Here is a 23,836-nt window from a genome sequence, read left to right on the forward strand (position 1 = left end):
TAGAGCAGGCATTTACTGCAGGTGCAGTTCCAAAATATCTCTAATATAGAACGGAAAATGGGAGAAATTACCTAATTATAAAGGGAGTCTGTCTTGGTAAAACAGATGGAGAGTTTTCCCACTTCTTGTGAACAAGGGCAGATGTCTCTCTCTGGATATGTCCCCAAAATTTAGAGTTACAGGGGATTCCATTTCTCTGTTTTAATGACATGGCACTGAAACTTGAAATTCATCGTTTCCTAGACCTGAATTATTGGGAAGTGAAATTTTTTCTCTTTTTAAAAAATTAAAAAAAAAAATTTATTTTTTCAATTGCAGTTAGACATTTATTTTATGTCAGCTACAACATAGTGGTTAGACAATCGTATACTTTACAAAGTGAACCCCCTAATATTTCAAGGCACCATATATAATTATTTCAATGTCATTGACTATATTCTCTAGGCTATAGTTTACATCCAATTTTGTAACTACCAATTTGTAGTTCTTAATCTCTTCACCTTTTCATCCAGCCCCCAACCCATGTTCCCTCTGACAACCATCGGTTTGTTCTCTGCATCTATGAGTCTGCGTCTGTTTCGTTTGTTCATTTATTTTGTTCTTTAGATTCCACACATAAATGAAATCATATGGTATTTGTCTCTTTCTGTCTGACTTATTTCACTTAGAAAAATACCATCAAGGTTTTTTGTTTTGTTTTTAAATATTCAACTGTCAGCCTCAACCACACCAACCCATCAACCCAAGTTTGAACGTTACAGATTAACTCTACATAATTGACACAAGCACGATACGTTTTTTATTGTTAAATTACTATGTTACCATATGCAGAGCAAAAAGTAAAGGAACAAATCTACTTGTGCATTCACATTTTCAATTCTTGAATGGTAAGTGAACGAATGACCACTTAGGAAAGAAAAACTGAAGGGCTTCCTTATAGTCTTCTAATTTTTCTAATAAAACATGCTCAAAAATTTTAGAAAAACTTGTTTTCTATGAGTGATATAATATTAATAAACAAACTATGCTTACTTCAATAAATTGTAAAGACTCCCTCAATATTAAGGGTAGTGTATCTCTGGCTAATGTAATTATTTGGATACAATATAAACATCAAAAAATAAAGGGGTGGAATAGTTCAAAATTTTCCAAACTATTAGTACTCTTAATGCTGAGTTTCCAATTCCAGAATTGTCCATTCCCCTTGGGGTGAACAATCGTCAGAGGAAAAACTAGCCATGGTGATGCTTGCTGAGGAATCAAGTGGAGAGGTTAGTTCACTCCATCTGTTCAAAGTGTCAACATGTGCTTGACCCTGAGGTTTTGAGCTGTCTCGTGCTAAAAGTAGTGTCTGATTGATTAGATACTGTGCTAAATTTAAATCTTCAGGAACAGAATCTGTAATATTTAAGTTTGAATACTGTTCAGAGAGCAGTTGCTTTAATAGTGTCCAATCTTGTTTTGCAAAGTGTTGATCATCTTCAGAATCCATGTCTGTAATGTGTGTTTCTGATTCCATTTTCTGCTCAAATGCTTCTACTACATCCATCTCATATATTGGAGAGAGGTTTTTTGAAGGCCGATGGTCATACATGTAGTTTTGTGCCAGTGTATCACAATCATCTATGTCTCCTGAAATAATTCATAATACTACACAATGTAAAAATTGCACATGCTGGCACCCTCAGAGCTCTGTAGAACAGTACTTAACATTATAGTCAAAAAACAACAACATAGAATGGGAAAAATTACATTTATACAAAACTGACAAGATTTTTGAGGCAATTCTTTTTTTCTATCTTAAAAAAGTACACAACTCAAAGATAATGTTTAGCAGCAAAATAAAAATTGGTAACTAACAATAATTCTCATGCTTTAGTTTGAAAACTTGTGGTACAGAAAACAATAGAAATTATTTAAATATAAACCGAGAATATGCACATATATCTAATTCACTACAATAAGAACTTAAAGAAGAAAAAAGACATGGCTATTTGATGGTGACTTTTAAGTCAGTTCCAAATGGAGAATAAATACATTCTGTCTAAAGCCTTATTTGTATATTGCACATGCAAAGGAGAATGCAAGCAAGGACAAACAAAAAGAGTACAACTTTAAGGAGCTCGCCATTCTTGCGATTTTGCTCAATAGGGACCATGAATCGGTAATTTTTCTTAGTTCTGATATACAATAGCTACTCAGTCAGTGACTATTGCATATTTTAAATGTGGGTAATTAGTTCAAATTACTATAATAAGGACAACAAACACAAAACAATTAGACAGGAAATCATCTATACATATGAAACAAGCCTGGGCCTTTTCATATTATCATTGCTTCTAAATATAATCTCTTTTAGGAAATTTATCTTTTTACTTGAAAATTTTATAATAGAATTATAGTGATCCTTAAAGTTTTGATCTCTGTAAAATGTATATAAATTGTAATAATTAATGTAGTTAAAATAGTTCAGTGCATTAAGTTACATATTACTATAGTTATTGCACAGACCTCTTAGATATATACTAGTATAATCCATAAATTATATCCAATGTATAATAAAATTTCTAATAGTCAAGAATTCCTGTTAAATTAGACATAAATAACTAAATAATAGCAAACTAAGTTTTTCTCTTTATTCTTTTATGTAAAATCTCTTAAGAGTAAGTTAGCTCTAAGAAATCACCAAAATTTTTACTAGATATTGATTCTGCACTAGGATTTTAAGTGAACAATAAAGAGTAACTAGCTCATTTTAATACTACTAAGAAATTTAAGTTTTCGTTTAAAATTTGAATCTGTCGCTTAAGTAATTATTCTATCTGACTAAAATATAACATTCAGGGCTACAATACATTTTTTAAATTCTATAAACTAATTTTCTTATGGATTTAACATCGCTATTTCTGTACATTACCTGCAGATAAAGCAATATTAGCTTTTTCAGTGGCTGTAGAATGGCTCTCTTTCACTTGACTTTCCTGAGGCAGAAGCTGACTCCGATAGGAGTCCGGAAACTTTGTAGAGCTGTTCTTTGGTATGTCAGAACTGGGTTCTCTTTGATGGAGCTCCAAATGACATGGTCTCTCATGAGATTTTGTATCACTATCTGAGAGTTTGCTGCGTTGCTGAATGTCATTATCTATGTTGCTTCCATTGTTTACTTTTTTATTTTCTGGAAGAAGTTGTTTGTCTCCTTTGGACAGGACATCGATTGTATACGTTTTTTCTGTGGCTGAAGCATTCTGTTTATCTCTTCTTGAAGAGTCAATGCCACTCAAGCCCAAGAGAAAGCTTTCATTTTCACATACATTATTGCCTTTATCTTGCTTATGTTCTAAAAAACTGCCTTCACTTCCCTGTGAGTCTCTGGAATAGCAGGTCCTTCCGGGATGTTCACGAGAAATGCCACTGAACACATCCGAAGGTGAAAGAGAATCTATGGAAGGCTGAAAGGGAGTATGGACTTCCCCTTCATCAGACCCCAACTCTTCACATTCATCTACTGAAAGTAAAACTGACCTTTTAAAAATTTTAGTTGCAGAAAATGCGTGACTTTCATTTTCAGTTGCATCTTCAAAAGCTAAGTTAATGATCCCCTGAAAATGCTGAGGAGCTGAGTTAGACAGAGAGAAATTTTCTACAATGTTTTCAGCTTCAGATCTTTCATCTTCTGTTTCATCTGCTGAGGAGGAAACCTGGTCTACTTCCTGAGCAAAGTGGACACTGCCTCTCGGAATGCTTTCTCTTTCCCTAGGGTGGACTGTTGCAGATCGAGACCAAATTTCTGGCCTTTTCCTAGGAATCTCATCATCACTTGTCGAATTCACTTGGAAAAGATCGTTACTACTTTGCTTTTTCATTTTTACTTCAATTCTTAAGTTACTATCATATATTTTTAATTCTTCGGGAGTACTGGTGTCACTGCTACTTCTCCCAAGAAAATCATGGCACAGCATAGTGCCACACTTAGAAATACCTCTGTCATTTGAGCCATCATCATCCTGAGACCCGCCAGCATCATAGTCTTCAGACCTGGGCTTTATGTCGTCAGAGGACGTGGTAGCACTGCCAGTGTCAGACTCCGGACTCTCTCTCTGATGCAGAACACCAGTACTCACATTCCAGTGAATTGCAAATGAAGCTTCTGGATTTTCATGGCTCTCTGGAGTTTCTATTGTTTCCATATCTTTAGGAGAATTTTTCCCTGATATTTGTTCCAAAAAACACTGGGAGGAGTCTGTTGTAGCATATTTATCTTCATTCATAGCCTTGCCATCAGATAACTGACCAGGAACTGTCTGTCCTTCATGAAAATTAGATTTTATGTCATCTTGAATAGTGTGTGAGGTACCATTTATCCTTTCAGGAACACAAGGTGAAGCGCCTTTCATATATTTGATGCTTGACTTTTCGTTCAGGTCTTTTCTCCCTACAGGCTCCTCCTTACCTAACACTGAATGCATTTGCTGAGCGTTTGTTGAGTCTAAATCACAAACTAGATTAGAGTTCAAGAGGCTTTCCTTTGGGTTTGAAACCATGGATTTTATGGCAGTGGTGCTATGATATTCTGGATCCACACAGTCACTTCCATCAGAATGACCATGTAGTTTAGATGTGCTGCAATCGTCTGTTTCTTTGTGATTGGAAAACTGTGTTTCACTTTTATCTGAACCACTCTGTCTTGATTCCAATTCATGTTTTATTGCTTCATCCAGATTTGAAATATTTTGGCATTTCAGTAACAACTTCTCTCTCTCCTGATTGTTTAATGGCTTTTGTGAGTCAGGTGCGGGTAATGTTTCTGCACCACCGATTTCGGCTGTGAGGTTAGTCAGAGGCTTGTGAGGCTTCTGCTCAATAACACCGCCATTATTATTACTTTTTTGGACAACTGATATTTCACTTTTTAAAGGTCTTTGAGAAGAAGGCTGACTCTTCAATATGGCCTGTCCAGGAAAAATTTTATGTTTTGAATCTTTATTATTCAAAGTTTCACCTTTCTTAGTTAGGTTTTTAGGTACTGCCACTATTTTTGCATTAACCTTAGGCAAAGTTGTGTGCCCTTGCTTGACACCTATTTTTCTCTTAGGTATTTGTTTCTCTGTTGTACTGTGGTTCATCTTTGTTACACTTCCATCAGACTGCCTTGAAGAGACTGAAGATTTTACTGAATTGGGTGATTCTCCTTGGGAACCTAGAAAAAGAAAATTAAAAAATATAATATACCTTCCAATTTGTAAATAAAGTTCAATATTTTCAGTAACTTTAGAAGAAATAAAACAATGAATGGTAACATACCTATAATCAAATAAACAACTACAGATTAGGAATTAGTATCATAATGAAATAAAATAATATTTTTTCTATTGTAAATATAGAACTATTCCAGAATCTTAGTAAAATTATTAAAATAGGATCATTCTTCCTCAAGTAAAGAGCCTTGAACTTATGCCAGAATTGAATTTGCATAAATATATGGGGGTGGAAAATTCTAATTTTCTTATATCTAAAGAATAGCACAGGACTTCTTTTATAATCTTTTAGGGAAAAAAATGACTATATTCCACACAGTTGAAAAGGAGAACTGAGTAAAATATAAATGTTAAAATTGCTGCATTTTCCCCCCAAACATGAACAAAACTAATTTATTTCTCATAACAAGGTAATTATTATTGTAGCATATTAGGGTTAGCAACTTAGATATGCAGTTGAAACTAAAACTGGTAATGGAGGGTAAGAGGATTCATTTGGGGAGTCTATTTGTTTATACTGGTTAAAGTCCTAGAGATCACTATCAAACAGAATTATCAATACCAAATATTTCAAAACCTGAATAATTTTTCTCTGCCTTATTCTTTATTTACTTTCGGTATTAATCCATTATTTAACTCAAAGTTATTTTTAGGATTTTACAAACTGCTCCTAATGCATATTAATTTTTAAATCAGTTATTACATTAGCAAATTATGCATTTTGATCAGCAGGCTTTTCTTTCTTAGAACTTGGATAAACAACAGGCACAACAAAGATTCAGGAGGAAAAATTCTTCCTCCGATGTATTTCAGCTCTCTAGATAGTGCCGTTACTTTTTAAAGAACTCCCAGTTATCAAACTTTGTAGAAACATGAATATAACATATAAAATGACTAGAAATGCAGATAAAGTAGTGACTCCCATAATTATTTCTCTCACAAAATAACAATAAAAACCAAACCAACACCCCAGAATACCAAAATAGTCGTTTGAAAACTAAAGTATAAGATTTCATTTCTATAGCATGAAACGAATGTAAAATGAGTGAAACCATGTTACAGCTTATTTGTAACTAGAGGCCGGTGCACGGATTTGTGCATGGGCTAGACAGGATGTACGCGCCCTGGAGCCAACCTCCTGAGGTCCCTCCCTGGCCAGCTGCACCTGGGGCTGTGCCGGGGCTGGAAGGGTGTCTGCAGAGTGAGTGGGGTCTCTCCAGCAGGTTGGGTTCCTCAGCCTGGCCTGTGGGGATTGGGCCAAAACCAGCTTTCTGATATCCCCTGAGGGGTCCCGGATTGCAAGAGGGCGGTTCTGAGGTGACACATCCCAGAATTGAGCTTCCTTTTCTCTGGTTCCGGGTGTCACCTGAGAACTGCAGCTGCCAAATCACCAAAGCTCGGCAGCTCCCTCGGTGAGTGTCTGCCCCTGGTGATCAGTGTGCATCATAGCTAGTGGTTAGAGCTTCTGCCCCTGGTGGTCACTGAGTGTCATAGCTATCGGTTGGATGGCTGAACAGTCAGATGGTCACTTAGGCTTATCTATAATAATAAAAGCGTAATATACTAATTAGACCGGACGTCCTTCTGGATGAAGCTGGGGCTGTGAGGGGAGCCTGGGTCCTGGATGCCTGCTGGGGGCCAGAGGGAAGCCTGGGTTCCGGGTGCCAGAGGGAAGCTGGAGGGGAGGTGGTGCCAGCAGCTGGGAGAAGGCAGGCCTACTCTTGCACGAATTTTCGTGCACTGGACCTCCAATCTGTATACAGACTGCTTGCTGCTCAAGTTCCAAATCGGAGTTCAGCCTTTTCCACTTACACAAGGAAGGAACACCAGGACTTCGTTAGCTTTACCTTGAGTTTTAGCAAGATTAGATGGGGCATTCCTTGTCCTCTGTTGAGCTGCAGCACATCCATTGTCATTTCCTCTTTTCTTTACAATTGCCTGAGGTACTTGATCACTATATCCTTTGCTAGCGACCTTCTTTAGCGCACTAAGAAAAATGATTTTTATTGAGTATATTCCAAAACATAAGCTTTAAAACAGGGGTCCTCAAACTTTTTAAAGTGGGGGCCAGATCACGGTCCCTCAGAGAGCTGGAGGGTTGGACTATATGAACTACTAATTTCTACTGTAACACCTCGGCTGCGCTCACTGCCCAAAAAACCTGGCGGGCCGGATCAGACTCCTCTGCGGGCCGCATGTGGCCCGCGGGCCGTAGTTTGAAGACCCCTGCTAAAAGGTTCATACATAAAATACATTTTTTCTCACAGAAATAAAAATATAGCTTTTCTGAAAATAAAAAGCAGCCGAAACCGGTTTGGCTCAGCGGTAGAGCATCGGTCTGCGGACTGAAAGGTCCCAGGTTCAATTCCGGTCAAGGGCATGTACATTGGTTGCGGGCACATCCCCGGTAGGGGGTGTGCAAGAGGCAGCTGGTCGATGTTTCTCTCTCATCGACATTTCTAGCTCTCTATCTCTCTCCCTTCCTCTCTGTAAAAAGAATAAATAAAATATATTTAAAAAAATATATATTTTTTAAAAGCACACATATGTGCATATGTCTTTAAATTTATAAAACTGTAGGTCAAGTATGATAAAGCAATGCATAATCAAGTGGGACAAGTATAAATTACTTGCACCAATCATCATTTTGCATAACTATACTAACTTCTTTTAGTAAATAAGAAAAGTTTAAAATACCATTGTGTAAATATGTTACATTTTCTAACAAAAAAGATAATTAAAATATTTAGCTAGACGTTAGTAACTTTCAGAGAAAACTAAGGGATAGGTAAAATAATGAATGAAGACTTACCTATTATTTATATTAGTTTCTTGTTCGTGAATACTTTTTTTATTGGAAGTTCCATTGGTAACTTTCGAAAAAGGTCGAGATTTTACTGCTGTAAATTAAGGAAAAGTGAATTATGAGATGGAACACTAACCATGGAACAATTATGTAAAAAGTCACTGGTCAGGCAGTAAACAAAATTAAATATCGATGAGTGAAGAACTGGGTTTTCTCTGTTTGCATGAATACATGTAAATAAATACTTCTTTGCATGTGAAACTAAATAAAACAAGTTATTTTTTTCTAGGAACTTTGTCAGAAGCTTTTTTTAAAAAAGTGTGCTAAAACCCACCTACAGTGGATGTCTTGATTCTCTCTACAAAGTTTTTCTCTGTCTGTCCTGGAGACTCAGAAAAGGACAGTTCATGATCAGATGGCTTCTCTTCGCCTATTGATCCGTTTTCTTTTGGCTCATCCAGACATTCAGTGGGAACCAATAATTCCACACTTGAATTTGTAGATCTGCTGGAGGGTCTTGCGATGCCAAGGCATGGAGAATCTTTCCCTGTGGCTTTCTTCAAAGGCTTTGCTCTGGCTTGCCCATTTGAGTTGCCAGTGAGTACCTTGGGTCTGGCACCTGTAATTTGTCCTTCTTGATTTCTCACTCTTTTTCCATTTAGTGCAATTTTGTGTCCATTTGTTGCTGCTATTGCTGATCTTTCCATAACTTGTCTAGATGATATGTTTGCTGACTTTGCATTATCGTTGTTCTCTGTTCTGGGTTTTATTATAGCTTTGGGCTTTCCAGAAATATTTCCCCCACCAGATTTTAATTCTTTTGTAATCTTAGGTGCTATTTTTATACCATTCTTTTCCTTTAAGTCATCATGCTTCAAAGTTGTATTTATAGTATTTCTATTAGTACTTGATGAATGTCCAGATGCTCCTAATCCATCAGATTTCATCTTTTGGTTAGCAGAGGGGCACCTCCAGCACGTTTTCTTATTATTTTCTCTCAAAGATTTCTTTTTTATAACACCAGAGTCAGAAACTTGTCTCCTTTGCTACAAAGAAGAAAAAAAGAATACTTGTAACTTGACTAGAGTCTTTGACATATACTTAACATTTAAGTAAGCCAGTTTTGCAAAGAAAAAATCCCCAGCAAAGTTCATAATTTAGTTCCATTCAAACTTGAATTGTCTTTGGTCACTTTGAGCAATACTTTCAATTTTTTTTTAATCACATTACCTTAATCAAATCTAAAATACAGCACAAAATATTTAAAACCTATACTTCTTTAAAAGGCATATTACTTAACTTTATAAAGTTATGATAGAGAATTAGTACCTGACAGTGTCAGGATGGCTTGAGAGAATAACAACAACCTCTAATATCTTTGAAGGTCCACTCTCAGGTTCTGTGCTAAAACCCTTTTCATACATCATCTCACGTAATCTTAAAATAATACTATGGGATGGCTCCTGTTGCTATCTCTACTTCTTAAGCAAGACACTGGGGATTAAAGCAAGTATGTGATTTACCCATGATCATATGCTGATAAGGAATGGAACTAAGACTTGATTTCATAATTTACTACTTTAAGTAGGTGGTCATTTATATGGTATAATTTGAGAGATATCAAGCTTTTCATAAAAAATACCAAAATTTTTTTTAAATCATTATTTTGTTAATCTTCATTTAAGAATATTTTTCCATTGATTTTTTAGAGAAAGTGGAAAGTGAGGAGAAGGGAAAGAGACAGAGAAGAGAAAGAGAGAGAGAGAGAGAGAGAGAGAGAGAGAGAGAGACATTGATTGGCTACCTCCTGCATGTGCCATAACCAGAGTGGGGAGACACAGCGATTGTTTGCCTACTGCTTGCGCCATGACCAGGGCCAAGGATCAAACCTGAAACCCAGGCACATGCCCTTGATGGGGGATCAAACTCAAGATGCTTTAGGGTGAGGGCCAATGCTCTAACCACTGAGCACTCCAGAAAGGGCCAAATGCCAAAAGTTTTATCCACTGTGGTAAGAATTGTTTACTTCTTGGAGTCCTCATATAAAAAAAAAAAAAAAAAAAAAAAAAAAGAAAGAAAGAAAGAAAAAAAGCACTCATGAAAAACATAACACATCACATCTGAAAAGTTTTGTTTTTAAAAGAAACAAGATACTGCCCTGGCCGGCATGGTTCAATGATTAGAACATCAGAGCAAACACGAAAGGGTTGTGGGTTTGGTTCCTAGTCAAGGGCATGTACCTCGGTTGCAGGTTTTATCCTTGGCCCTGGTCATGGCGCAAGCAGTAGGCAAACAATCGATGTATTTCTTTCACATTTATTCTCTCCCACCACTCTTTACTCTCAAAAAAAAAAAAAAAAAAAAAAAAATCAATGCAAAAAAATACCATCGGATGAGGATTAATAACAACAAAAAAGGGAACAAGGTAGTAATACAGAAAAAAGATAGTAATACAGTTTTGGTTATCTGAAGAAAGTGGAGAAAAAAGAATCCTAAGAATAGGTAAAATAGGGAAAAGGGGAAAATAGAAAGGAACTGAAGACAAATGTACCTATTTCATCGTTTTGTTTAGAGCCAACCTTGCTATGGGAGGGAGTGAAAAAAATTTTAAATTGGTAGAAAATTTTAAATTATTTTGCCTTTTTATTTTATTTATTTTTTTAATTTTTTAAAATTTATTTATTTTTTAAATATATTTTATTGATTTTTAACAGAGAGAAAGGGAGAGAGATAGAGAGCTAGAAACGTCGATGAGAGAGAAACATCGACCAGCTGCCTCTTGCACACCCCCTACCGGGGATGCACCCACAACCAATGTACATGCCCCTGACCGGAATCGAACCTGGGACCTTTCAGTCCGCAGACCGACGCTCTACCACTGAGCCAAACCGGCTTTGGCTATTTTGCCTTTTAAAAAATTTTGAATGCTTTTTCCCTGCTTTGGAAAGCTGTATGAGATTGTAGAGGTGTGAGGTAGAGCTTGTGTTATCTTTATCTTTGTGTCCCTTAGCACTGTGTCCATCACATACTAAATATACAAAAAATATGGTGAATGTTGTTAAACCTGAGCATGTATGGTAAAGTTCAAAGTTTAATTATTTCTAAATGTAGAAAGCTTCCAATTACATTAAAATTTTGTCTAAGTTATAATTAACATCTATGTTTACACATCCATATATATAAAAGCCTAAGTGACCATTAAGACTGAACAATCGGAACGACCAGAACTACTGGTCAGCCAGTTGCTATGATGTGCACTGACCACCAGGGGGCAGACGCTCAATGCAGGAACTGCCCCCTGTTGGTCAGTGTGTTCCTACAGAGGAAGCGCTGCTCAGCCAGAAGCTAGGCTCACGGCTGGCAAGCGCACCTGCCACAGCATCAAGAGCTTCTCCTGACCCCGTGGCAGCACTACTGAGTGGTGGCGGCAGGCACAGCAGGCAGGGATAAGTGCCAGCGGCGTGGTGCCTGGCCCCAGCATGGACTCTCCCCTGGCTGTTGCCGCTTGGTGCACTGCTACATCCCTGGGGGATGTTCGATTGCCAGGTTAGGCCTGGGGATCAGTCCTAAACTAACAGTTGGACATCCCCCGAGGGGTCCTGAATTGCAAGAGGAGGCAGGCCAGGCTGAGGTCCCGTGCATGAATCCGTGCACCAGGCCTCTAATAAATAAATAATAACCTGGCTAAGTTTAGGAAAAAACAAGATATAAGAGAATCATTAGTTCTTGTCCTATCTTTGCCATTGACTTAGGATATTTAAGAAATCATTAACATCTCTAGGCCTCAAACTATGTATCCTGAGAGGGTGGAGACTGGTCCAATTCAGAGTAGTGTATAATATTTATAAAGTTCAAATAGGCTTAGCTCTCACTTTTTGTTTTCTTGATCAAATCTTAGTTCAAAAATATTTATTTTTTTAAAATTGGTTTGAGAGAGAGAGAGAGAGGAAGGTGGGGGGCGGGGGGAGAAAACACCACATCGATTTGTTGTTCTACTTATTTTTGCATTCACTGGTTGATTCTTGTATGTGCCTGGGATCAAATCCGCAACTTTGGCATATCAGGATGACACTCTAACCAACTGAGCTGACCTACCAGGACTCACTATCTTTTAAGAGACTTCTTTATTTTTATTTATTTATTTATTTTTTTAAAAAATATATTTTATTTTAACAGAGAGGAAGAGCGGGATAGAGAGTTAGAAACATCGACAAGAGAGAATCATCGATCAGCTGCGTCTTGCACACCCCCTACTGGGGATGTGCCCACAACCAAGGTACATGCCCTTGACCGGAATCGAACCTGGGACCTTTCAGTCCACGGGCCGACGCTCTATCCACTGAGCCAAGCCGGTTTCGGCAGACTTCTTTATTTTTAATACCTAAAACTAGGCAGACCTCTTCCCACCCCTAAAACGGATCCTCCTTAATTTATTATATCATTTAATCTATTTTAAAGCATCATGCTATGGGGGAGACCTATATAGTATATAGGGTAACTACACTCCTTTAACAATTTCACATTAACATTAACACACTACATCATGATGGAGTTTCAATTTATACACATTTCTGGCAGTCTCGACTTACGTCTGCAAAGTTTCCATATAGGACCCATATACAAATGGTCGACTTGGAATGGTCACATGTGCTATTGACAAAAATAAGGAAGAAGAGGGTAACCCTACAGAGCAATCTCCTTAGATATCCCTTTTGGTTTTAGTACTATTCCTTCTGGTTTTAGCTTTTTAATGTAGAAAATTTAAACAATCAAAAGAAGAAAACAGTATCATGAATCCCCATGTACCTATTACCCAACCTAGATAATCATCAACTCTGGGCCAATTTTGTTTTATAACTACCCCTGTTTTAGTATTATTATTATTAAATATTTCTATTTCAGAGAGGAAGGGAGAAGGAGAGAGAGGTAGAAACATCGATGAGAGAGAATCACTGGTCGGCTGGCTGCCTTCTGCACGTCCCACATTGGGGACCCAGCCCGCAACCAGGGCATGTGCGCTGACTGGGAATTGAATTGTGACCTCCTGGTTCCGAGCCATGCCAGTTGGACACCCCTGTTTTATTTTGAAGCAACCCCAGATATCATATGTTTACCCTTAAGTATTTTGATACTAGTAGTCTTCCTAAACTTTTCTCTGCCTATAAATGTGGAAGACACATTTATTCATTCCACACTTATTAAGCACTTACTATACACCAGATAATTGTACATAAATTATTTGACTTAATTTTCACAATAATCCTGCTAGGTTTTATCAACCCATTTTATAGATAAGCATACTAGGAATCAGAAAAGACACAAATAATAAATGTGAAGTCAAGATTTAAACTCTCTGATTCTATGTCCAGTACCCATTTTGGAGTATCACTGCCTTCCTGAGGGAAACATATTAATCTGTTTTTTTCTTTGTGGTTAAGAGTATAAACCCTTGCTCAACCTGAAAATCAGGGGGACACAGAAGAACAATCAGACTCTGCTCGGTTTTGCTGTAGGGCAAGGAAGGAGGGAAAGCCTGGTTGATAACAGTTAGTAGGACAGGGGAAAGGAAGGCAAATAGGACCTTAAAAAATCCACAGGGTACACAGAAAAAAATGTCCACAGATGCATTTCCTTGAGTATGTTCAGTATAACTATATAATAAGCCTACAGAGCACTGAGGGGGAGTCTAGTGGTGTTCTATGAATATAAAACTTGGGGATAATTTGGATAAAACTGAATTCAATAGTGTTCTTTATTGTAGTGCTTCTCAGAGCTTTTGCGTGCTAGTGTGCACCATTGGTCTCTAAGAGGAGCTATGCTGTGCAGCAATTCTCAAACTTAGTTGATGATACATATTGGTAGGTTGAACATGAGGGAGCTGGTATTCTGTGGAACACACTTTGGGAAATAATCCTAGGAATTTTACTGGCAAAACACTCCAGTGTCCCAGTTTTTCACAGAAGACATTTGGAGCTTGACCTCTACGTCAAGCCAGGGGAGCTCTCAGTTGTGGCTTAGAATTGTGTGAGTTCTTACCTACTGGCTGATGAGGAAGAAAAGACTCCCTATCCCACTCTGCAAGGGCAGTATGCTATTTGCATTCAAAACTGGAAATCTCAATGTATGTCTCCCTGTCACTGTAAAATGCACAATACTAGGTTAGTATAATTTCGTACTTCAAATATATTATCGAGTAACCATCTGTAAATTCGCTAGCTTGGACCTCTAACCATTGCTAATGACATTTTTGGAGAAGAAAAAAGTATTTCATGTTATAAGGAATATACCAAGTAATTTATGTGTGTGGTAAAAAACAAACAACATAAAATTTACTATATTAGCCATTTTAAGTGGGCAATACAATCATAACTACCGTGTTTCCCCGAAAATAAGACATCCTCCGAAAAATAAGAGCTAGCGCATGGAAAGAAGACATCCCCTGAAAATAAGACCTAGAGCAACTTTGGGAGAAAAAACTAATATAAGACACTGTCTTATTTTCGGGGAAACAGGGTATATGCTTCTTGTTGTGAATAAGATCCACAGAACTTTTTCATCTTACAAAACTGAAACTCTATGTCCTCCCAGGCCCTAACAACCATCATTCTACTTCTTATTCCTAAGGTTTTGACTACTTTAGATACCTCATATAAGTATACTAAGTAATTTTTAGAATATTCTAAGCAACTTTTTGGTACTAGCTGCCTTTTTCACACCAAATATTACATGAATTAAAATCTTAGTATAGAGAAAAGTGGGACAACCAAAATTTCCTTTTGTTAAGAAATAGGTTAATTAGAAAAACAGACATGAATTAGGTCTAGAATTCTAGACAATTTCTGATATACTGGAATAGCTCCAATATGCTAGCTGCCAAAAAAGTTTTCAAGGAAATAAAAAAGGTAGACAATATTACACTTTCTATGCCAGCTGGATATAAAAAATTCACATCATTAAAAAATTTATGAAATGTTCACTAGATTAAAAAAAGACCCAAAATTATTTCAATTAAGGAATAGCTTTAATTGAAGAATAGATTTTTAAAAATTATCTTGAAATAAAATAATAAAATTTAAATTATTTGGTATCGTTTCTCATCCTACAAAATTTTAAAAGTTTACCTGAGAGCTACTGAATATAGGCTTTTTACCAAGTCTTCGATCATCACCTTTGTCAAATGCAGCTGTAAAAAGAAACATGAATTTATTTTTATAGGAGGCACTATTATTAACATAGAAAAAGGGTTTGTCTTGATAGAAAATAATTTTAAAACACCTGAAACCCACCTAGTACACACAGACAATTCCCTATTATACTAAATTTTTCAAATCACATTTTGAATCTTATTTTTTGTTCCTTATGAAGTTTGTTATTAAAATTAATAAATAAGAAATACAAAATTGCACAGAGAAGATTCATACATTTTATAAAAAACAAATTTTTTAAGTTGCAAAATTTTTAAAATAACCGGTTTCATTTAGTATTTCTAATTTCAAAAAACTATAGATTGTGGCAAATGTGATATTTTATGGAATATTAAATATGAGAAATGTTTATCCTAAAAATTGTAAAAATAATATTGAAATTAATTACAAATATTTTCTGGTTTCACAAGTATATCATGAGGAAGGAGGAAAGAGAAAAAGATCCTATTGAAATGGAAAAAGAAACAATCCTCAAACTCATGTTCTTTTTAGAATCACATAATCATTTTATTGATTGGGTCTATATTGGGATACAGGAGAAGTCATGTTTATGTTCTTCAAATAAGAATTTGAATGACATCAGGAAAGCATCTAGCCGAAACCGGTTTGGCTCAGTGGATAGAGCGTCGGCTTGGGGACTGAAGGGTCCCGGGTTCGATTCTGGTCAAGGGCATGTATCTTGGTTGCGGGCACATCCCCAGTAAGGGGTGTGCAAGAGGAAGCTGATCAATGATTCTCTCTCATCAATGTTTCTAACTCTCTATCTCTCTCTCTCTTCCTCTCTGTATAAAATCAATAAAATATATTTAAAAAAAAAAAAAAAAAAAGGAAAGCATCTAGAAATAATGGTACAAGAGCTGCAGTACAGTTTACCTAATGCGTTTTTGCCTTTTGAAGCTTATGGGGTTCTAAATATATTTTGAAGAAATACATATACTTTCCAAAATTTATTTTCTTTTTGTTAAAACAACTAATGAAAAATTCATTAAATTATCTGTAACTCTATCATGCATCTTCTACTATCTCTATTCTATAGGATCTGAGCTATAAGACAAAGCAGAGTTGTAAAATGGCATTATCAGAACTGATTTATAGTTAGCAAATGACTTAGCACAATAATACACAGGAAGAAATTTATATATAATTTCTTCCAAAGGTCAGTAATTCAAACTAGAATAAAGAAATGTTATAAGAAAAACAACCTAGAATCACCCCTTTCTCTGGAGTTTCCCAATACAATAATTATCCACAAGTCAGGAATAATTATAACTCAGCACATTTAAGATTTTAAAAACATTATTTTTACACTGTAATTGAGTGAAAGTTTTTTTTTACAATTAGTTGGATTACCAATATTTTGTTTTAGATATGTGGGTGTATATATATACACATGTAATTTTAATTAGCATTTTAAAGAATTAAGATAAAGAACATTGTTTGAGGCTCAACTTCAGTATGAAATCCTCTAAAATGGAGAAAAATAAAGTTAACTGCCAATCAGAAGAGAGTTGAATGACACCTACTCTGGGAATGCTGATCTTATTTCTTCACATTATACAGATTTTATAATAAAGGTTAAATTTTCATTTAAAAATCAGTATAGATAGAGTAACAAGGAATGCATTTCTTAATTTCTGAAGACTTTGTGAATTTTGTTGTTCCATGATTTTGCTTGTTTTTGCTGTTGTTTTTGGAATTTCTTTGAAAAGTGTTCCTGAGATCACATCTAGCTACAATGTTATGCCTGTAGCACAAGACAGAGCAAATCATATTCTAATTAAACCATTAAAGAATTTAACATATCTATGTACCATAAGAATATATTATATCACATATGGCTTCCATGTTTTATAATAAAAAATGTCTGTCTCATAAAATACAGGCTCTAGTCTTTCTTAACTTAAAATGTCTCAAAGTACACTTGCTGAATCTGCCAATATATTTTCTAAAGCACCTGCTTTAACCCAAAAATAGTCATGAAGCCATTTTTAGTTCCATACTCTCAACATTTTATTTGAATATTTTTGAAACAAACACACATTCTGAGCTAAATACATCTTTTGTTTAATACTAATGTCTCAAATGTTATCTGTTAAATGTCAGAGACCGCTGTGTGGCTCCCGAGGGACACTCCGCAATAGCACACACCATATCACTGAACCAATCAATTGTGAAATTAACCCCCCTAATCTAGGCAAAACCACAGGAAAGGGTATCTTATGCAAAAGATGGAAAAGCTTATGAAAAAATATTTTAAAAGGAAGAGAAAGTATGATGTTTGGTAATCTGTTCTACATGGATTACATTTTCCTACACTTTAATCAGTCTTTTTAAGTAAAACAAGAATGCTTTTAAGCAAATTTGGCTGGAACATTGTTGTTAATATAAAGTAAGATAAAAAATTTATATATTGACATACATATAAAACATACACATATATATATATATGATATGAGTTTCATTTTCTAAGAATAGCATAAGAGTATGATTTATTAAAACTGCCTAAACATACTATCACTAGTTTTAATCAGCAAGCCATTAATGAACAGAAACAAACAAACATTAATCCTATCACTTATTAGAATCCCCTCAAAATATCCCTTGCCACAAAGGTTATAAGAATAAAAAATTTCAGGGTTAATATACCTGCTTGGATTTTCTGTTGATCATCTGTGCTCATCAGCTTCCAGCTTTCTGTATGACGAACAGCGTAGAAAGACTGAACCAGGAAGAGCCACAGCTTATCACGCACAGCCTGGATCTTGCACGTAAAACCCTGCGTTCAAGCAACAAATCAGCAGCTGGTGAGAGCCACATTGTCATAGCAACCAGTCATTATTCCTTTCCGAATCTACTTATTCCTAAGCTAGATCAATGATGTCATCACTTAGATTTTCAAGATCGTCGGGTACATGTTATTTATGAAGGCTTACTCTTCACAACAGAATTTTACAGTGAACATGAAGCTAAACCTTATCCTTTCAAACTAAACATTATTTTAAACCACCAACGGCCTTTACATGAATACCTTCCTCAGCCATTTCAAATCCACTATGACATTACAAGGTCAAATACTCTATGCAGTAGTAAAAATACGATGAAAATTTTTTTATCCCTTTTGTTAAATATAAAAAGTCAATAATTAGCAATTAGCTTAGTAATTACCATTAACTGCATTTAAAAATAAGTAACATTTTAATTTTGCTTTTACCCAGTCAATACTATTTTAATATGATTATTTTAAGACAAAAAGGCATTATGAATATACTACAAAAATAAAAGATACTGATGATTAAAATTTCTAAAAAATTATTTTAAATCGTGTTTAATATTTAGAAATTTAAAGTAGTGACCAGAGAGAAATACTAGAGCTATGCTATATCAATTAATATTGTTAAATACAAAACTATATCTAGAACTAGCCAGTAAAATTGCCAAATTCCAACCTTTTATAATATGTCCATTTGGAGAAAAATAAAAATGAAAGTATTTTTGTATTGTAAGATAATACCAAATATACACCAAAGTAGAGACTATAACCAATCCACATGTATCCATTACCTACTTTCAACCAAGCAACATTTAAAATGGGCATTTTTTTTTTTAAATCTTAAAACAGTTTAAACGTTAAACCATTTTAATGAACATTATTATTACATTCAATACCATTTCTTTTATACTGTCGGAGTTCAGTAACTTGTCCAGAGCCATAAAAAGAGAGCAACTATTCTCAGTGGTAATGTTTTCTTCGATTGCTTCTAAAATTTTGTCCAACAAATCAGCTGTGCTGCTCATTGCTTGTGACTATGAAACACAGAAATTGATATTTAATAGAAATATATGTAAAATGTGTAAGAAATGTGAAAGTCTGGCATTACAACAGACCATTCATCAAAACTGGCTGTTCGGAATCAATTAGAAATCTTACTTCCTCTGTTAAAATAATATAATTATAATTATAACAACTATTATTTAATAATCCCTTTCCGTTGTTAAAAATACCTTCACACATACACACACTTATCTTAAAAGCCAAAATCATCTTAAAAATAGAGTTCAAAAACAAAAGAAGTTCTTTATCCAATGACTACATTTAGAGAAAGTGGGTCTCCAAGAAAACAAAGAATTTTGCATGGACCATAATTGTATTAGTGGCCAAAACAATTTATGAATTTAGTTTCTAAAACTTGGCTTATGCTGATAGAAGGTCAGAGTTGGCTAGAGTTACATTGGGCTTTGCCAGGGCACACAAACCTGTCCCTTCCTGCCTTCATTATCTTGTGAGCCAAAAATTCTGTCCGTCACTGCTCCAAATCCTACGCAAACCTGCCATCTGCTATGGAATTTATTTAAGCCATACTAATTTAATCAGTGACAACCTGCATTTTAAAGTGTTGCATAATTATAATCTGAATGCAAAGATGGAACTAAACATAGGATATAATTTTAGACAGAGTACCTGTAAGAGAAGAGCAAAATTTTCACTCTGAATGATCTTGGAGAAGTTTTCTACAATAAATGCAATGCATTCTTCCTGTAGCCGAGATGCCATAGTGAGTGCTGCTTCGGTCCACTTCACTCTGGGCAAACTGATGATTAGCCTGTCACTTTCCATCAGAAGAAAAGCAGCATTCTTATCATTCTTTTTTTTTTAATTTTTTTTTTTTTTTTTATTGATTTCAGAGAGGAAGGGAGAGGGAGAGAGAGATAGAAATATCAATGATGAGAGAGAATCACTGATTGGCTGCCTCCTGCATGCCCTCCTCAGGGGATCAAGCCTGCAACCTGGGCATGTGCCTTGACTGGAACTGAACCTGGAACCCTTCAGTTTGCAGGCCAGCGCTCTATCCACTGAGCCAAACCAGCTAGGGCCTTATCATTTTTATAATTTGAAAAATATTGGAAAAAAGTTAGATTACTGCTCATAAAATCATTTTCTAAGCATATAAAATACTTCTGTTTTCTTATAATGCTTCCTGCAAAAAACCCTACAAAATTTCAGGTAGCTAATACCTTTATCATTAGTTTTACATGTAATATTTATTTATTCATTCATTCAGAATTACCCCAAAGGGCAAACTTTGAACTTGGAAGAAATCACCGTTTAAAGAAGCTAAAACAAACCTGAAAGCAAGTTATAACTATAAAGAAAAACTTACTTTTCCTGAGATTTTCACTATCGAATTAATTTTTTGCATTTATAGGTATCATTCATAATTGTATAGCTACACTAGCATAGCCTTAATTCTTTCATGACTATAAAATACACATTCTTTATTACAAATTTAGAATGGCTAAAATTACTTATAATCCCCAGTGATTTTTTTCCCCTCTTCTCTAATGAGGCAAGACCCCTCTTTTATGTTTTATTCATTTACTGAAGATTCATTTTTTTATACCATAGGAAAAATGTTCACAAAAACTAATCTCTATAGATAATGGAATGACAATATACAAATAACATGGGCTCCAAGAAAAAGAAGAAAAAAAAACAACTTATAAATTACATCTTAGTTATATTTGGTTTCTAGTTCTTTAAGAATTTTTTTTTTAAATATATTTTATTGATTTTTTACAGCGAGGAAGAGAGAGGGATAGAGTCAGAAACATCAATGAGAGAGAAACATGGACCAGCTTACTCCTGCACACCTCCTACTGGGGATGTGCCCACAACCAAGGTACATGCCCTTGACCGGAATCGAACCCGGGACCTTTCAGCCCGCAGGCTGGTGCTCTATCCACTGAGCACACCGGTTTCGGCTATTTGCATTTTTTTTTTAAATAAATTTTTATTGTTCATATTATTACAAATGTTCCTTCCCCCCCCCTCACCCCACCCTCTGTCCTTTCCCCACCCCCCATTGTCCTCATCCATAGGTGCACAATTTATGTTCAGTGTCTTCCCATATCTCCCTCTCCCCTTTTCCCCAAGAATCATCAGTTCACTCCCCTTCCATACCTCTGATTCTATTATATTCAACAGTTAATATTGTTCCTCAGATTTTTTTTTTTTAAATTTCCTTGGTTTTTAGATTCACTTGTTGATAGTTACGTATTTGTTGTTCATAATTTTTATCTTTATTTACTTTCTCTTCTGAAAGAACCCCCTTCAGCAATTCATATAATTCTGGTTTAATGGTGATGAACTCCTTTAGCTTTTTTTTATTAGTGAAGCTCTTTATCTGACCTTCGAATCTGAGTGATAGCTTTGCTGGATAGTTTATCTTTGGCTGTAGGTTCTTACTATTCATCACCTTCAATATTTCTTGCCATTCCCGTCTGGCATGCATGGTTTCTGTTGAGAAATCAGCTGACAATCGTATAGGTGCTCCTTTATAGGTAACCACCTGCTTAGCTCTTGCTGCTTTTAATATTCTCTCTTTGTCTTTTGCTCTTGGAATCTTAATTATGATTTGTCTTGGTGTGGTCCTCTTTGGATTCCTTTTATCTGGAGTTCTGTGTGCTTCCTGAACTTGTAAGTCCAATTCTTTCACCAGGTGGGGGAAGTTTTTTGTCACTATTTCTTTCAGTATGTTTTCGATATCTTGCTCTCTTTCATCTTCTGGGACCCCCATAATTCTGATGTTGGATCGTTTGAAGTTGTCCCAGAGGTTTCTTACATCATCTTCAATTTTCTGGATTCTCTTGCCTTCTAGCTTCTGCAGAGGAGTGTCTTCTGGCTCTTTATGTTCCAAATCTTTGACTTGATTCTTGCGATCTTCTATTCTGTTTTTAGGACTCTGTATTTTTTATTTCAGACAATGTATTCTTTATTTCTAGTTGATCCCTTTTCATATCCTCATAGGTCTCATTTATTTTATCGGCCTTTTCTAGGAGACTCTTGAAAAACCTTATAAGTGTGGTTTTGAACTCTATATCCAGTCGCTTTTTGTCCTCCATTTCTTTCGTTTGTGATCTATTTGGTTTAGGCATTTTCGCAGGCAGCTTTCATGATGGGGCGGGGGTTTCAGGGTGGAGCCTACAGCCTTGGCTTCCATCAGCCCCGCCCTATGCGACTCCTGAGACTCAGGGTCCTTCAGTACTTGTTGCAAGCGCCTCTGAGAGAAAGGTGCCCTCGATTTTCGCCTGCTGCCAAACTGTCTATGCTCTCCCCCAATGAGTCTGGTATTGGGGTTCAGTTCAGTTGGAAGTGGAGTTGGAGGTGGCGTTCAGAGCAGTCTGGAGCCCCTGTCTCCTTCCCGTCAGGGCAATCCCGCGGCACAGCCGGCCGGCCCTTCTCTGTGCGCACTGTGCGCGCCTCCGGGACCTCCTCTCGCCGTTCCCTGGAGTTCCGCCTTACAGCCCAGCTCCCTATGGGTGAGCCTGGGTCCCCAGGGTCTGGCCTAGAATTGCGGTTCAGAGCAGTTGGAGCTGGGCCCAGCACAGTCGGAGTGTTTATCTCCTTCCCGCTAGGGACCGCCAGCCAGGCACTCAGCCTCCCTCCTCTCCGGCTCCGTCCTCTCCCCGCGCTGCGTGTCTCCGTACCTTAGGCTTTTACAGCTCCTCCGCGCTTCCTTCTGGTTTTCTCCTTGCTTCTTGTTGTAGGATTTCCAGTCAGTCGACTTTCCTGTAGTTCTGGGTAATGTCCATTTTATATTTTAGTTGTATTTTATTGAAATTGTTGTGTGCGGCTGCGGCTAGTTGCCTACCCGAGCAGCCATCTTGGATTCTCTTTTCAAGAATTTTTTTTTTTTTAATTTTTACTTTTAGAGAAAGGGGAAGAGAGAGGAATAGACATCAATGAGAATGAAGCATCACTGCTTAGCTGCCTCCTGCATGCCCCTTACTGGGGATTGAGTCCCAAACCTGGGCATGTGCCCTGACTGGAAACTGAACTGGTGACGTCTTGATTTATGGGTCGACACTCAACCACTGAGCCACACTGACCAGGCTGATTTCTAGTTCTTAAAACAATGCTTGGTAATAACTATTATTGAAATATCCGATAGACTGTAGCAGATTGAAAAACATAGCCATAATTTTTTTATAGCTCCTTCCATCAAGAGGTAAAATCTATTTCCTCATCTCTTGTATTTAGACTTGCCTTTTCACTTGCTCACACAAATAGTGGTGTTGTGCAAGTTCCAGAGCCTAGGCCTTAAGAAGCCTTGCAGTTTCTTTTACCATAATGGAATTCTGGGACCATGAGGCCATACAGAAGCCTGGTAAGAATGACCATATGCAACAGGAGGCCCAGCCTCCAACTTAGCTATCAGCTGAAAGCAGTGCCGGATGGAGCTCAGGCAAGATCAACTAAAGATTCACCTCATCAATCCACAGAATTGTAAGAAATAATGAACTATGGTTTTAAGCCACTTAGTTTTGTGGTGGTTTGTTACACAGCAATAGATAATAAATCTGGAAATAACAGCCTGAAATCCTTAATGCAAGCTGCATGAGATAAACTTCGCATACCCTCTGTAGCTTTCAGATCTGAACTCAAGCACTATTTCTTCCCTGATGTAGGTTTCTGACCTACATCAGATTCCCTTTATATCTGCCTCAGAGAATCTGTCCCTTTTCTTGAAATCATTTCCAATCGTATCCTATATAATAAAAGGCTAAAATGC

At 36.4% G+C, this 23,836-nt stretch overlaps 1 protein-coding gene across 3 annotated transcripts in view; it reads right to left on the reverse strand.

The window, feature by feature from the left end:
- Window positions 1-776: 776 nt before the first annotated feature.
- The window catches only part of BTBD8 (BTB domain containing 8), an 84,681-nt gene continuing 61,621 nt past the window's right edge, over window positions 777-23,836 (reverse strand). For 2 of the 3 annotated variants that reach the window (XM_084873371.1, XM_084873370.1), the window contains 9 exons: window positions 19,726-19,908; window positions 18,933-19,070; window positions 17,913-18,042; window positions 15,183-15,244; window positions 8,396-9,107; window positions 8,068-8,155; window positions 7,103-7,242; window positions 2,918-5,197; window positions 777-1,632 (listed from right to left, as the gene is read on the reverse strand). In XM_084873371.1, the coding sequence (XP_084729497.1) occupies window positions 1,166-1,632; window positions 2,918-5,197; window positions 7,103-7,242; window positions 8,068-8,155; window positions 8,396-9,107; window positions 15,183-15,244; window positions 17,913-18,042; window positions 18,933-19,070; window positions 19,726-19,908 (4,200 nt within the window). In that variant the 3' untranslated portion in view covers window positions 777-1,165. The remainder of the gene's footprint in view (window positions 1,633-2,917; window positions 5,198-7,102; window positions 7,243-8,067; window positions 8,156-8,395; window positions 9,108-15,182; window positions 15,245-17,912; window positions 18,043-18,932; window positions 19,071-19,725; window positions 19,909-23,836) is intronic. The other variant, XM_084873372.1, reaches the window with a different exon arrangement.

Source organism: Pipistrellus hanaki, assembly GCF_964339955.1.
Source record: "Pipistrellus hanaki genome assembly, chromosome: 2".
In the NCBI taxonomy this organism is placed as follows: domain Eukaryota; kingdom Metazoa; phylum Chordata; class Mammalia; order Chiroptera; family Vespertilionidae; genus Pipistrellus; species Pipistrellus hanaki.